The sequence below is a fragment of the Arachis hypogaea genome, chromosome 15, assembly GCF_003086295.3.
Source record: "Arachis hypogaea cultivar Tifrunner chromosome 15, arahy.Tifrunner.gnm2.J5K5, whole genome shotgun sequence".
Lineage (NCBI taxonomy): Eukaryota > Viridiplantae > Streptophyta > Magnoliopsida > Fabales > Fabaceae > Arachis > Arachis hypogaea.
The window spans coordinates 24197114-24211420 of record NC_092050.1 but is presented as its reverse complement, the minus strand read 5'-3'; the positions used below and the strand labels follow the sequence as shown (position 1 = coordinate 24211420).

Genomic DNA, 14307 nt, shown 5'->3' with positions numbered 1-14307 from the left:
AAATTTATTAGTATTTTAAATTTTTTGAATTACTAATTATATATATGCGATTATTCTTTTGTAGTTTAGTTATTTTAAAAATATTTTTTTTGCATATACAAATTTATCATATATAATATTTGTATATTTTTTTGTTTACAATATTTTTCAATCTCACATGTTAATGACTAATTCGTAACGAATTTGAGTCTTATTTAAAGATCTAATCCATCCCTATCTCTCATAATCATAAAGTTAACTGAAAATAGATTGAAAAATATTCCTTTTTAAGTTTTAATAAAACTTTTTGGAGTAAATAATAACCGGGAATCAAATAATTTATCGCATTAAATATATTAATTATTAGCAATTTGTTAGTATATTGTTTTCTAATGGAATGATGGAAATGAAGTAAAGGTTTTGTGCGTAGACTCTACAGAATGTTCCAATGATTGAGCTTCCGACACATGGGATTTGCTTTTCCATAAGGTAGATTCCTTTGTTATTTTAGAATAATTAAATTAAGAAGAATACTAGAGAATCCATTTATTATTTTTAGTTATTAATTAATTATTAAATTAAGTTGATTTAATTTATTATTAATACAACATATATATAGTAAATCAAATCAAACAAAAATATACATATAACCAAATTTAATTTAAAATATCTGTATAATTTTTTTATTCAATTTATTTATATAAATTATCTTAAAAAAATATAATATACAACAAGAAGCAGCTTAATCTAGTAATAGTCAAATTACTCTCTATTTCTCATATTTTTTGTTTGAATCTTACCTCATATAAAATTTTTAAATAAGCATAGACTCACATTCTAACATCAGCAACTGACCAAAAAAAAAAAATCCACAGTGATAACTGAATAATATATATTAAAACAGTGACAAAGAACTCATATATTTCCTAATAATATTTCTAGTTTGTACAATCTTCACCACAAGGTGAAGGAACCAAATTCTAAAGACATATATGTGCTCTTGAATTTTCTTTCTTTGTCAAATTTAATTTTGGAGTAAAATTAAAATAAATGGAAGGACAAATACTCAAAAAAAAAAAACTTTATCAGTTAATATTTATTTTTAAAGAATATTGTTCTATTTTAACATTTACTCATTTATTATTTTATTACCAAAAATCATATGATAGATGTACATATTTTTTCTAAGTTTGTATAATTTTGATTGGACTTAATTATCAAAAACGTTTATAAATTGTATTGCTTAATTATTTATGATACACAGAGATTAACACAAATATGGATACGGAATGCGATATGATATAGGATAGGTAGATGTACAAATTTTAAATATTTAAAAGACACGAGAATACAACATATACATAAAATATAAATTATTTTTAGATAAATTATAGTTATATTTTGATATTTTATTGATATTTAATATAAATTAATTTTTTAATTATTTTTAATATCTTTTTTATTATATTAAGTATTTAAAATATTTTTATTTTAATAAATAATAATATATACTATTTCTAAACTTATTTTAAGAATAGATGTTAAGAATAAGGTCGCATACACATATACGTAATGGTATTTATATGTCAGATGAATATTATGTTCAAAATATGTCCGATATACTATACGAACATGATAACTCAGCAAAATATTTACGTTTTATAGTTGATTATTGACAAAAAGAAAAATATATTAGATAATAAATATTTTTTATACTTATCTTACATTTGAATTAACATGAATAATTTTTTTTTAACATTTTTAAGTAAAAATTATTAATCTGTAATATCTTAAAAACACAGTTTCCTAAGGAAACCGTTTATTTATGCGATGATGTGATAACGTGAATCCAAGTTTAACTTCATTCACCGTTGTGTAGCAATGCATATATAGTAGCCATATTCAATTTTCAATTCCCAAAGCTATATAAGGCTTAGCTTGAGCATTGTATTGAGCACACTCCAATTTCTAGTTAAAAAGGAAAAGAATTAGCACTAATATTAAACAAATTAAAAGCACATAAATATGCGGAAGAATATTCAGCTTTCCCAATGCGACAAAAATACCCATGGAGTAGTTTTGCGCATTTCAATAATTATTATGATTATATCTCACATAATATAATCTCTCCGAGATTAGTAAACTAAATTGCAACAAATTAGAGTATCAAACCTCAAACCAACACAGGTAGGTAGCTGGCTAAAAGGAGGAATAGGTGTGGGGATAGGTATCAACCAAACTCTGCCACTACTCCTTTTAAAGGGACAAATAAAACCCTGCCTACAGCACGTGTATATAGCCCAAACAGAAATTAACAGAGACAATGTTAAAAGCATGGATGAAAAATCTTTAGGCTTAAACTCAAGTTTTTTTCCGATATAAAAATAAGTAATTAGATTTATTTATATCAACATCACATAGATAGTTATTCAAATAGGTTGGTCAAAATGATGGAGTGTGTTATATGTAACAAAAAATTACCTTTAAAATTTAAAAGTAAATTTTATCGCACTATTTTTAAATCGACTATACTTTATGGTATAGAATATTGAGCGACCAAAAGAGAGAATGAACTAAGTGTGACAGAAATAAAGATATTGAAATAGATGAGTAGTCATATAGGTTTAGATAGAATAAGAATCGAATATATAATAGAAAGAGTTGGAGTAGCACCTAATGTAAAAAAGATAGTAGAATTACGTCTCAAGTGATTTAGACATGTGAAAAGAAGATCAATAGAATACTAAAATAAAAAGGTGAGAATATAATAAATAAAGAGTTGAAATTATTTTAGTTAATAAAAATATAATATTTTTTACTTAGTAAAAATATTTAAAAATTATTATTTATTTTCAATAAAATTAATATCTAAATATTTTCATCACATAAAAATGATGTTTCATAAGGATAAAACTAATTTCACTTATTTATAAAGCATGGATGAAAAGAAATTCTAATTATTAATGTCGTAAATTTTATTTTTATTGTAGAAACAGTAGTTTATATATGAGCAAAGTGTGAGGCGGATGTCGCGGCAGGCGTACACAAGAGATTCCATTCTCTCTAACGCTTTCCAATAAACAACTACTTCACACTTCACACTTCACAGTTGCACCTGCTACTTTGCGCCTCCACCCTCCGCGTACTTTAGCACTATCCTTTTCACTTCTATTTTATTTTATGAAAAACTCTTGAAACAACTATTTTTAGTATTTTTTATTATTATTTAATTAGTATAAATATTAAATTATTTTAAATAAATAAATTTTATTAATTTATATATATAAATTTAAAAAAATATAAATATAAATTATATTAATTTATAGGTATAAAATTTTGATATATATATATATATTATATATTTTTTGTGTATAAATTTAAGAGTTTAAATATGTACAAATTTTTAAATTTAAAAAGATTAAAAAGATATGTATACATTTTTAAAACTTAAATATTTACAGATAAAAAAAATAAAAAATTTATTTATTTTTTCTTTATTTATTATGATGCCCATAATTATTGTGCTGATCAAATGTTCATAGTAATGTACAATGGTCACTATAGTCTATACCTATATGATATACTACATCATTACATCAATGAAATGCAGAGAGAGAATCATTTAAAGAACTGAGAGTTTCCAAATTTGTATATAAATAATAAATGGCAAGGAAAATCAACGAATTAGAGAGAGGAAGTTAGCATATATACATGGATATGAAAATGACACCAAGAAAATGTTAGCTAACCAAGTTTAATCACATTGACTGAAACAGTTTCTAAATTAATTAAATTTGATTTAAATATTTTGAGAAGTTATTTTACTTTTATCAGGTGACATAAAAAAAATATGAGGCGCAGTTTAGCATAGTGGGGGCATCATCTGATCTGCTGTAGGTTGCAGAATGTGATTTGTTTCACTCACTCGTATTTATATTTCTTTTCCCAAAAATTCTGAAATAATAAAAAAAAAATTTATAATTTTCAGGTTCAAGCCAAAAGCAAACAAAAGAGGGGACAATCCAACCACGTGACCTGTCAATACTTTACCTGCAACAAAAGATTTTTTTTTTCTTTATTTTCTTTTTGCATTATAACACAAAAACACACGTCTTACTCACCATTCTTCTCTCTCATCAATCCCACGTAGGGGTGGCAAAGCGGGCCGATCCACCCCAATCCATCCAGCCCCGCCTAGGTCCACCCTATAAACGGAGCGAATCAGTCCGTCCCGTCAACTAAAATGGGTTCAAAATGCTAGCCCGCTCCACTTTACGGCGGATTGGCGGGCTAGTCCACTTCTTTTTTTTTTTAAATAAAATTCATTAAAATTAACCAAAAAATAATCATTAAAAAATTAAATACAAATAAAAAATAGTCAAATTATAATATAATTTTTTTATTATTTTTTTTAATTTTTAACTTCAATAAAATTGTTCAAAATAATATTTGTCAATAGAATCATCTTTATTTTTAAAAATAAGTCACATAATTTGAGCATATATACAAAATTGTAAAATAAAATAAATAAAGTTAATAACTAAAAGAAGAATAAAAACAAAAAATGAAAAAAAAGTATTTAAAAATTCTATAATTATTAATTTTATAATAGTAATCACACTTTTTATTTAATAAAAAAAATAAAAGTAAAAATCTTCCGCCCGGCGGACCGGCCCGCCCCGCCAAAACCCGTCAAAACCCGCCAAATTGGCGATGCGGGTTTGGCGGGCTTTTTTAATTTGGCGGGCTTCAAATCTTAGCCCGACCCGCCTTTTTTAGCGAGTTTAGCAGATCGGTCCGACGGACTCGACCCGTTTTGCCACCTCTGATCCCACACATCCCTTCACTCTAATAAAAAAAAAAGACCAATTTTAGTTTTTAAATAAATTAATTTAATTCTTAACTCTTTTAAAATAATTAATAAATTTTCTATTTCTTCAAAAAATAAAAATAAATAAACTATTAGAAAATTAATATTTTTATTAATATTAGTTAATACTTTAGATTAATATTTTATTCTTATACTATTAAAATTTAAAATTTAATATAAAAATATTTTTATTAATTAAATATTAATAAAAATAATAAATTTTATTGATCATTAACATTGTCCAAAAATATTTATGCCAATTTTTTCATATATTTTTTTTATATTTTTAACAGTATAAAAAATAAATCATCTATTCTTATTTTTTACCAATTATTTTTAATATTCAAAATAAAAATATACATAAAAAATACACAAAAAAAATAATATACAATAACAAAATCTCATCAAGTGAATTGGTTATATAGATTAAATGATATTATTATATTCTATTATGTATCATGTATACAATAAAATAAAAAAAAATAATATAATACATATAATTTTTTTTAAAAAAAATATATCTTTTATTGGCACATTAACATTAAAAAAATATTATTCAATGTTCATAGATTTAATCAATTATATAATTTGGTTGAATGATTTTACACCAGTATCAAAATTAAGTTTTTAAAACGTTGTCATCGTTTATACAAATTTGGTTACTGATTTTCCATCTATATTGGCTTCCACTTTGGCGCATTTGTTTGGTTCTTTGGTCGTGAGTGTGTTTCATGCTCCCAAATCCTAAGCTACCTTTTATTCTCTGCAACTGCAACAAGCTAAGAGGAAAAGAAGAAGAAGAAGATAATGGTGGTATCAATGGAAACTAAGCTAGAAAACCAACAACGACAAGGCTCACATGGAATTTGTGGGGAATGTCCAAACCTCATAGGAACCAAACCCCATCACTCACAGATCTCAAGGATCTCAGAATTTCAGGCTTAAAGTGCTGTTTCTTTGTTCTCACTGATATAAAATATTAAGAAAGTTTTGTTCTTTATTTTTTTATATTATATATATTTTTGGGGATGGTTTTGCTCTTTTGAGCTCACTCACTTGATAATTTGTCCTAGTTGGATTCAAATTCTCCATTTCCAAGTTGGTTTCAGTGGTGGGAAGAAGAAAAGTAGCAATTTTGGCATCTGGGTTCTGTTGGTTTTGAACTTATGCGGTTATATGAATTGGGTCTTAAGCAAAGTTGCTGTTTTGGTGAGAGTGGTTTTGTGCTTTATGGGAATCTGATTCCAAAGATTGGCTTTTTCCTTTTTTTGGTGTGGATAAGATGATGCAGACTCAACCACCGTTTGAAACAAGAATGACAAAGTCCAATTGTGACTTATGGTGGCTTTGAGAACTTTCTAGTGTGTTTTTTTTTTGTTTTTTGTGTGGAGGAAGGCATTGTTACTGAATTGAGAATACAGCATGGAACATACCAGATTGGTTTCATGGCTGTTATGTTCACTTCTTCTGTTGATGATGGAGATTTCTGCTGCTGTTCTTTCTCCTTCTGGCATAAACTATGAAGGTTAACCTTTTCTTTAATTTTCTTCCCCCCTTCCCTTTTTCATTTTGATCTTTGGTCAAGTTAATTATGCTGGAAATTACTAGGAATGATAGCTGAAGGATTGATGATGATGCTATTCTGCGACTTGTTATTTCCTTTTCTTTTTTGCCTTGAGAATCTTAACTCTTAAGTACTTCCTCATTACCCGTTACATAGTGGCATATTCTCAAGTGAATCAATTGATGGGAGGTTTTAGTTCTTACCCTTCTTTCTGTTTCTTCACTGAACAGTTCTAGCTTTGATGGCGATAAAGAATGAATTGGATGATCCTCACAATGTCCTGGAGAATTGGGATAGTAATTCTGTTGATCCTTGCAGCTGGAGGATGATTACTTGTAACCTTGATGGCTCTGTTTCAGTATTGTAAGTTTAGATTTTGAAGTGTTTTATGAAAGTAGCAAACAAGTTTCAAGATATTTATATAAGAAAATGAACCAAACAAATTTGAGTAGTTTGAATTATTTTTTCTTTCTTCTAAAGATCTTTTCTTTTCATATCAGGGGAATGCCTAGTCAGAACTTGTCTGGTACTCTATCTCCTTGGGTTGGAAACCTTACTAACTTACAATCTGTGTAAGTCGTCCGGATTTTCGTTTAAGTCTCTTGTGTAGTTCTTGCTTTGGAATTTGGTTCAGCTCTGAATCAGTTGCCTTTGCTCTTATTGATTGAATGAATCTTTATTTTCAAATTCTTTGGTGCTTTGATTTATTATAAACTTATATTCACTCAAAGTAGAGGCAGTTACAGTGATGCTTAATTGGTACAGGTTGCTTCAGAACAATGCAATTTCCGGTCAGATTCCTACAGCAATTGGAAGCCTAGAAAAGCTTCAGACACTTGATCTCTCCAATAACGATTTTAGTGGCGAGATACCGAATTCTTTGGGAGGCCTCAAGAACCTGAATTATTTGTAAGTTACCTATATTACAGATTCTAACTGTTCAAAGTATTGTGTTTGATACTTATTTCTATTCTGACTTATGAAATTTGGTTTCTTACTCTATTTAATGTGTCCTTGTTGGTGCTAGGCGGTTGAATAATAACAGCCTTACAGGACCGTGCCCTCAGTCTTTAAGCAACATAGAAGGTTTAACACTTGTGTAGGTCTTTGTTACCTTGGCATTAATGTTATCTTTTCCTTACAAAACTATTGATTTCTAGGTATAAAATTGAATACTAACTGTAATGAATTGAAAAATATATGTAGAGACCTCTCCTACAATAATCTGAGTGGTTCCCTGCCAAGAATACCAGCAAGAACATTAAAGTAAGCTCATTTAGCGTTTCTAGTTAAATGTTGACTTTAGCTCTATATTCAAGTTAACAAAAAATTGGTGTAGTAATTTCTTGATTGATTATATACTTCCAGGATTGTCGGAAATCCGTTAATTTGTGGTCCGAAATCCAACAACTGTTCTACTTTACCAGAGCCACTTTCCTTCCCTCCAGATGCACTAAGAGGTTGAGATGATTTATGTGTTTTGAACTCTACTTTCAGCTACGTTAACTACCTTTTTATAACTATTTATGACATGTTTCGATGTGGTGACTTTTGTTTATGTAGCTCAATCAGATGGTAGTAAGAAAAGCCATCATGTGGCTATTGCTTTTAGTGCAAGTTTTGGTGCTGCCTTCGTCTTCGTGATAATTATTGTGTTCCTTGTTTGGTGGCGATATAGACACAACAAACAGATTTTCTTTGACGTTAATGGTTAGTCATCACTCAAGTTTCCCTTGGTTTCATTTTATACTTGTCTCCTTTTATCTTTCATACCATATATATAAACCTTGTTGCAAATTTTGTAAAGAATCTGATGATCGTAAGCTTAATGTTCGGAGCATTTTAAGTAACATTTTCCTACTTTGCAGAGCAATATGATCCAGAGGTGCGCCTTGGCCATTTAAAGAGGTACACGTTCAAAGAGCTTCGAGCCGCAACAGACCATTTCAACTCAAAGAATATCCTAGGTAGAGGTGGCTTTGGAATAGTTTACAAGGCGAGCTTGAACGATGGGACTATTGTAGCCGTTAAAAGGTTGAAGGACTACAATGCAGCAGGTGGTGAGATCCAGTTTCAGACAGAAGTTGAGACGATAAGTTTAGCTGTCCACCGGAACCTTCTGAGGCTTTGCGGATTTTGCAGTACTCAGAATGAAAGGCTCCTTGTTTATCCGTATATGGCTAATGGCAGTGTTGCCTCTAGATTGAAAGGTTAGCTCACTGTTAAGCAGCCATTTTCTTAAGCTGCTTGTATTCGAGACTGAGTCATAATTTGAAGCTTACCTAACTTTGCATTGGTTTTGGATTTATGAACCAGATCATATTCATGGTCAGCCTGCTTTAGATTGGACAAGGCGGAAGAGAATAGCATTAGGTACAGCAAGAGGGTTGGTCTATTTGCACGAGCAATGTGATCCTAAGATTATTCACCGGGATGTGAAAGCCGCCAACATATTGCTAGATGAAGACTTTGAAGCTGTTGTTGGCGATTTTGGTTTAGCTAAACTTCTGGACCACAGAGATTCCCATGTGACCACTGCTGTGCGAGGCACAGTTGGTCACATTGCTCCTGAGTACCTATCCACAGGTCAGTCATCGGAGAAGACCGATGTATTCGGGTTTGGAATCTTGCTGCTTGAGCTGATCACAGGTCATAAGGCTCTAGATTTCGGGCGAGCAGCAAACCAGAAAGGCGTAATGCTTGATTGGGTACTCTGTTCCCCCAGCTGTCTATCCTCTATATTCCTCAACTCATTTTGCGAACTTGACTATCTAAACTGCAATTCTTAAATGATAAGTTTTGTTTCTCTTTCAATCACAGATGTTTCGTTTAACATGAATCAAACAACTTCTTTCAGGTTAAGAAGCTCCATCAGGATGGAAGACTAAATCAAATGGTTGACAAAGATCTAAAGGGAAACTTTGACCGTGTCGAATTAGAAGAAATGGTTCAGGTTGCACTCTTGTGCACACAATTCAATCCTTCTCATCGTCCCAAGATGTCGGACATATTGAAGATGTTGGAAGGAGACGGCTTAGCCGAGAGATGGGAAGCCTCACAGAGGATTGAGACACCAAGATTCAGGTCTTGCGAAAGCCACCCTCAAAGATATTCGGATTTTATAGAGGAATCTTCACTCATAGTAGAAGCTATGGAGCTTTCTGGCCCTAGGTGACAAAAACATCTTGGTTTTCCACTATAGCTCCCACTATTTAAAAAAGGTGTAGTTTCAAAATGGTTAAAGAACGACATTGTAATTGGTGTTGATAGCTTTGTAATGTAATGTAATGCTTGTATTGATGTGTAAAAAGAAAACAAAATGAATGAGAAAAAGGTCATGTATAAGTATGTATCTTCTTTGTTGGGATGTCTTAGTTGTGTAAGAAAAATTTTGATTCATATTATATAAAAAATTGTACTTAGTTTCGCTTATATGAGTGTATTCTATTTTGCCTTGGTGGCCAAGCAATCCACTTTTGAATCTGAGGTTTGTTGACTCATAAGTCATAACTCATCACAGATAAAACCCTAAACCATAATGAAACCATGCAATGCTTGGAAGAGTGCAGTTGACGAGTAATGAATAAATGTTAAGAGTCATAGAATACTACTTCTTAGTTAAGAACTATGTTAGGTCTCAATCTTTACCCGTTTGTTTTTCCTTGTTGAGTCATAGAAACTTCACATTTTTTTCTTAAACAAAAAGATGGAAGTACTATTGGTAAAACAAGGCAAAAAAGAAAATACATGAAACACTTAAAAGAAATATTAGCAAGTCATGAATGGATTTAATTGGTTTTAAGTTTGGCTGGGGCAATTTGAGGCCGGTTGCCCAAAGTGAACCCCTTCTTAGCGAGGAACAGGATTATGGCGGCCTTAGTGCAGGCGGTTCGACATGTCTCCTCTTCCAATCTTGCTAATAGTGGCTATACATAAGAACATTTCCCTTTATGACACTCTTGGACAATTGGAGTTTCGCGGTTTTGCCTGAGAATATGAGACGTCGGCTAGAACTAGAACTACGGTGTCATTTTTCCTTTCCTTTTTTGATAAGAACAGTTTGCAACACCCAACTAAGAAGGGGTTAAAGGGGTTCATACATCAGATCCAAACAATAGAAAAAAAAAAACCTACACTCATAAGTCATATCAACAAAATATGTTTTTTTAAATGTTTTAATAATTATTAAATAATTTTTATTTAATTTTAACTACAAAACTTCATTTTTTATATATTATTTAATTATTAAATTTATTCTTTATTTTATAAATTATTATTTTATTATTCATCTATTATGACCTATGTTTTCTAAGTTCTAACTCCTTTTCCTCTCCAACTCCATTTCCTCCTCCACAGTCAATCCCTTTTGATCCTCCTTCTATTCTGCTCCTCCACTATGGCCACCGCCTGATAAAACCAACCCTATTGCGTGTGACTAAAACTTAATAATTTATTATTAGCCCATTATCAACACCACCATGAACACTTTAAAACAAAAAAAGGGGAAGAAAAACGGTGAGCTGAAACTGAAAAATAGAAAATGCGTTCTCCTCTCCACTTCTTCCCAAAACAAAAAGAAAGCTGAAGCCTGAAGGTGAGAAACCCTAGCCTCTCCCCCACCGCCGCAAGGGCTGTCTAACCACCGTCGCATGGACTGCTGCAAGGATTGCCGCCATGTCGGCCGTCGCAACTTCTTCCTCGAGCTCGGTGTCAGTCCCTGGCGTTCATCTGGTCCGTCGCGCTCCTGCCATCCTCCGTGGCTCTCTTGCCGTCGTCTGTCGTGCTCAGGCACCATCGTCTTCGTCTGGTCGTGGTGCTCGAAGTCCCCAACCCACCAATCGTAGCTTCTTCCTCGAGCTCAGCGTCTTCGAGTCTTCTTTGTTTGATCAGCCACAGGACTGCCGCCGTCAGTTGTGCTCGTCGTCTGGCCTCTGTCTCCGTCGTACTTCTGCCCCTCTTTTCAGACTGCTCAGAAGTCAAGTCAGAACAAAGGTTTAGGACTCTGTTACTCAGATTAGTTTTTTTCATTTTTTAAATTTTTTCATTCTTCATTCTTTTTAACTATGCTCTGTGCTGCTGTTGTGCTGAACTTTGTTTCGTTGCCTTTTCTTGTGTTGTGTTGAAAAAAATTATGCCGAACTCTTGATAATCCTGGTTAACATTATGCTAAAGCATGAGCTTTTATTTGTTCAGTATGTTAGTTGATATTAGTATTCTTGCGATTGTTATGAATTCAAGTGTTTTTATTGCAGTGCTGCTTTCTGAGGCTATGTTCTTTGTGACTGTAAGCTGTGGATATTGGATTATACTCTTTTAATGAATCTTTTTGGTTAAATTAATATGTTAGTCCCTGATATTTTTAGAGAACTCCAAATAAATCTTTCATGCTTTTTAAAAGTTTGTAATTGTGTACTTAAACAAAAACTTCGAAAATAAAAAAAAAAATCAATGTAAACAGAATATTCTTTGATGTGAAAACTCTAACCATTGTCCAACAGGGTACATGAGTTGGGTTTTGAGTCTCCATATGGAAAATTTCCATATTTCTTTTCAGCTAAATCTCTAATTCTAGACCTAAAAAGCAACATAAGCATAATAAACATGCTTTTATTAGGATCGAGTCTTCTCTGCTTCATTGAACAGAATTTATTTATTAAATTTTGCTAAGTTGTATCTTGTTTTGAACGGATTATAATGAATGATGAAATTTTTATTGTTGAATTTTTGTTGTTGTATAATCTTGTTTGGATTAAAAAAAAATGACGAACTAAAAGAAAAAGAAGAAAGTTAGTGCATAAAGAACTAATAAAGGTTTTCACCCTTTAGTATGTTTCGCTGCTCACCTCTTTTCTCTTGATTTGGTTTTGGCTTTGTTTTTGTCTTGAATTTGATCATTTTATTTTGATTGAATATTGTGGGGCTCATCATTTTGAAGCTATCTAAGTTGTTCACCTCCATTCTTATGGATTTGATTAGGTTTCAAACATGCTGGCCTTGCTGAAATGGGGAATAGGAGTGCATGGTTCTGGTTTAATTCCAATTCTAAAGGAAGTGATTGAGATTTTATTTCAAGAAGGACTAATAAAGGTTGGTAGATTTTATATACATTCATTTTGTAATTTGCTTAATTTATTTTTTCCAATGATTTCATTTTTCCAGAAATGTAGTGTTAGAAATAAGGAGAATATCCGAGAATATATCATATCTTAGTATATTAAATTCTAGTTCTGTTATTTTATTTGCTTAAATAACCATGATTGCTACATTGTTATTGTGCAGTCATTACTTCAAAATTTTAGAATCTGATTACTTGTTACCTGAACTCTTTCAAGAACTTGAAAATTTTAATACTAATGTTGTGCAGTCATTATCTCCAAATTACTGTCTTAGTGGACTTTGCAGGGGACTGTTTCCAATAAAAATTCCCATGCAAATGATGAAATCTTGTTATTTGCTGCTGCAAGAGCACTCTCCAAATCACCTTGGTGAAGGTGATTTGTTTGTCATACTACTCCCAAAAGTGCTTAATGTTACTGATGTCCAAAGCTTTATTCAGGTGGGCTTTCTTGTCTCTTTCATTATTAACATAAATTGACTTAAAAAGTAGCAAGAGAAGTTGCATCAAGTTGATGGTCTTCAAATATATGAACCTTGAATGAATTGTTTGATCAATTGCAACTTTACATAGTTTCATATTTTCAGTTTTCTATATATTTGATTCAAATACAGTGCATTATGTGAAATTGGGTGGTACTAAACAATCTTTCCTTGTTCATTTGTGTTAGAGTTTGGAGCCTGCAACTTGGAGAAAGTTGAAAATAAAAGGGAAGATGTATCACAAAGTTCTCTGATAATCTTCAAGCATTGCCGTCGTATCTTGCCGGATCATGAGAAGTGTCTGCTATCTTTGGGGAAATGCCACACACTTAGTTTGTGCATTTTATAACTATTGTTCAATATTTAGTTGTGTTTATTTTAGAAGGTGTTAAGAGTAAATCTTATTTGCTATTATAAAGAAGTTTAGAACTAAATTGATATTTTGTATTGTTTTTGTTTATCAATATAAATAATGGATTGTTTTAGTATTACGTTTTTTTTTTAAATGTTATAATCATGCAAAAATAATGTATCTAATTTATATATATAAAATTTTATTTTATTAGTTATGGTACTATGATAGTTTTCATCATGTATTAAAAGTATATAGATATTATTTGAAGTATAATTTTTAATATATTAAAAGTGTTCAATTAGACACTATTAAATAATAGTTAGTTACAAATTTTCGAAACAAAAATAAGAAAAATTTTATGTTAGCCACAGGCAAAAAAAAAATACTCAAATGATGCTTATTTGCTCTTCTTCCTTGCTATTTGATGTTTACTCTGCTGTGAATTTTCTTCAATGTTGCATTTTTCTTCTTAAATTGTTTTTCTTCACACTTTGCATTTTTCTTCAATTTTTTTAAGGAAATTTTTTTAAAGTTTGTTAAAGTATGGGTGCTTGAACAGAAATACGAAGAAGAACAAATCAAATGGAATTAGAAATTATACCTATTTTAGTTTGATTTGTATACAGCCTTAATATGAGAATTGAAATCTCATTAGAATTGAAATGAGTGCTATTTTTTATACTAAAACAGAATTCTAATTCTCTAGAGATTATTTCAAGGGTTAATCATTATTCTAAAGAATGATAGGAAATTAAAAAAATTTTTACGTATCAATTTGTTACAGATATCAAAAAAATAGAAATAATATTAATATATTCAAACATATAAATAGAAAGCAAACAAATAAAAAATGTTAAATAATTGGATTTTTAAAGAGAATTAAAATTTGCAATTTAGTTTCCGTCATTCAAAAAGTGTTTGGTTTAATAGAATATTTTCAGC

At 30.6% G+C, this 14307-nt stretch overlaps 2 protein-coding genes across 3 annotated transcripts; both read left to right on the top strand.

Annotated features, from left to right (window-relative positions):
- Positions 1–5302: 5302 nt before the first annotated feature.
- LOC112749993 (protein NSP-INTERACTING KINASE 3) lies at positions 5303–9845 on the top strand. Its single transcript, XM_025798465.3, has 11 exons — positions 5303–6374; positions 6644–6776; positions 6914–6985; positions 7179–7322; positions 7441–7512; positions 7620–7679; positions 7782–7873; positions 7977–8123; positions 8282–8623; positions 8730–9121; positions 9271–9845. The coding sequence occupies exons 1-11, from the start codon at positions 6272–6274 to the stop codon at positions 9586–9588; spliced, it is 1875 nt and encodes a 624-aa protein (XP_025654250.1). The 5' UTR covers positions 5303–6271; the 3' UTR covers positions 9589–9845.
- Positions 9846–10374: 529 nt separating this feature from the next.
- Positions 10375–13498, top strand: LOC112749992 (uncharacterized). 2 transcript variants are annotated; one of them, XR_003175302.3, is made up of 4 exons: positions 10375–11405; positions 12390–12500; positions 12816–12969; positions 13199–13498. XR_003175302.3 is itself a non-coding variant. In XM_025798464.3 (4 exons), exons 1-4 carry the CDS (start codon positions 11088–11090, stop codon positions 13262–13264), a joined length of 687 nt encoding a protein of 228 aa, XP_025654249.1. In that variant the 5' UTR covers positions 10708–11087; the 3' UTR covers positions 13265–13498. The 2 variants fall into 2 exon arrangements, 1 of the variants encoding a protein (XP_025654249.1); XM_025798464.3 differs by having other exon boundaries at positions 10708–11405; positions 12778–12969.
- The last annotated feature ends 809 nt before the right edge of the window (positions 13499–14307 follow it).

Bases quoted from the DNA above. Each gene is read 5' to 3' on its own strand.
- LOC112749993 (XM_025798465.3), top strand. From the start codon at position 6,272: ATGGAACATACCAGATTGGTTTCATGGCTGTTATGTTCACTTCTTCTG. The intron at 7,513-7,619 runs GTAGGTCTTTGT...AAATATATGTAG, and splicing joins ATAGAAGGTTTAACACTTGT to AGACCTCTCCTACAATAATC. The intron at 9,122-9,270 runs GTACTCTGTTCC...AACTTCTTTCAG, and splicing joins AAGGCGTAATGCTTGATTGG to GTTAAGAAGCTCCATCAGGA.
- LOC112749992 (XM_025798464.3), top strand. From the start codon at position 11,088: ATGTCGGCCGTCGCAACTTCTTCCTCGAGCTCGGTGTCAGTCCCTGGC. The intron at 11,406-12,389 runs GTTTAGGACTCT...GGATTTGATTAG, and splicing joins GAAGTCAAGTCAGAACAAAG to GTTTCAAACATGCTGGCCTT. The intron at 12,970-13,198 runs GTGGGCTTTCTT...CATTTGTGTTAG, and splicing joins ATGTCCAAAGCTTTATTCAG to AGTTTGGAGCCTGCAACTTG.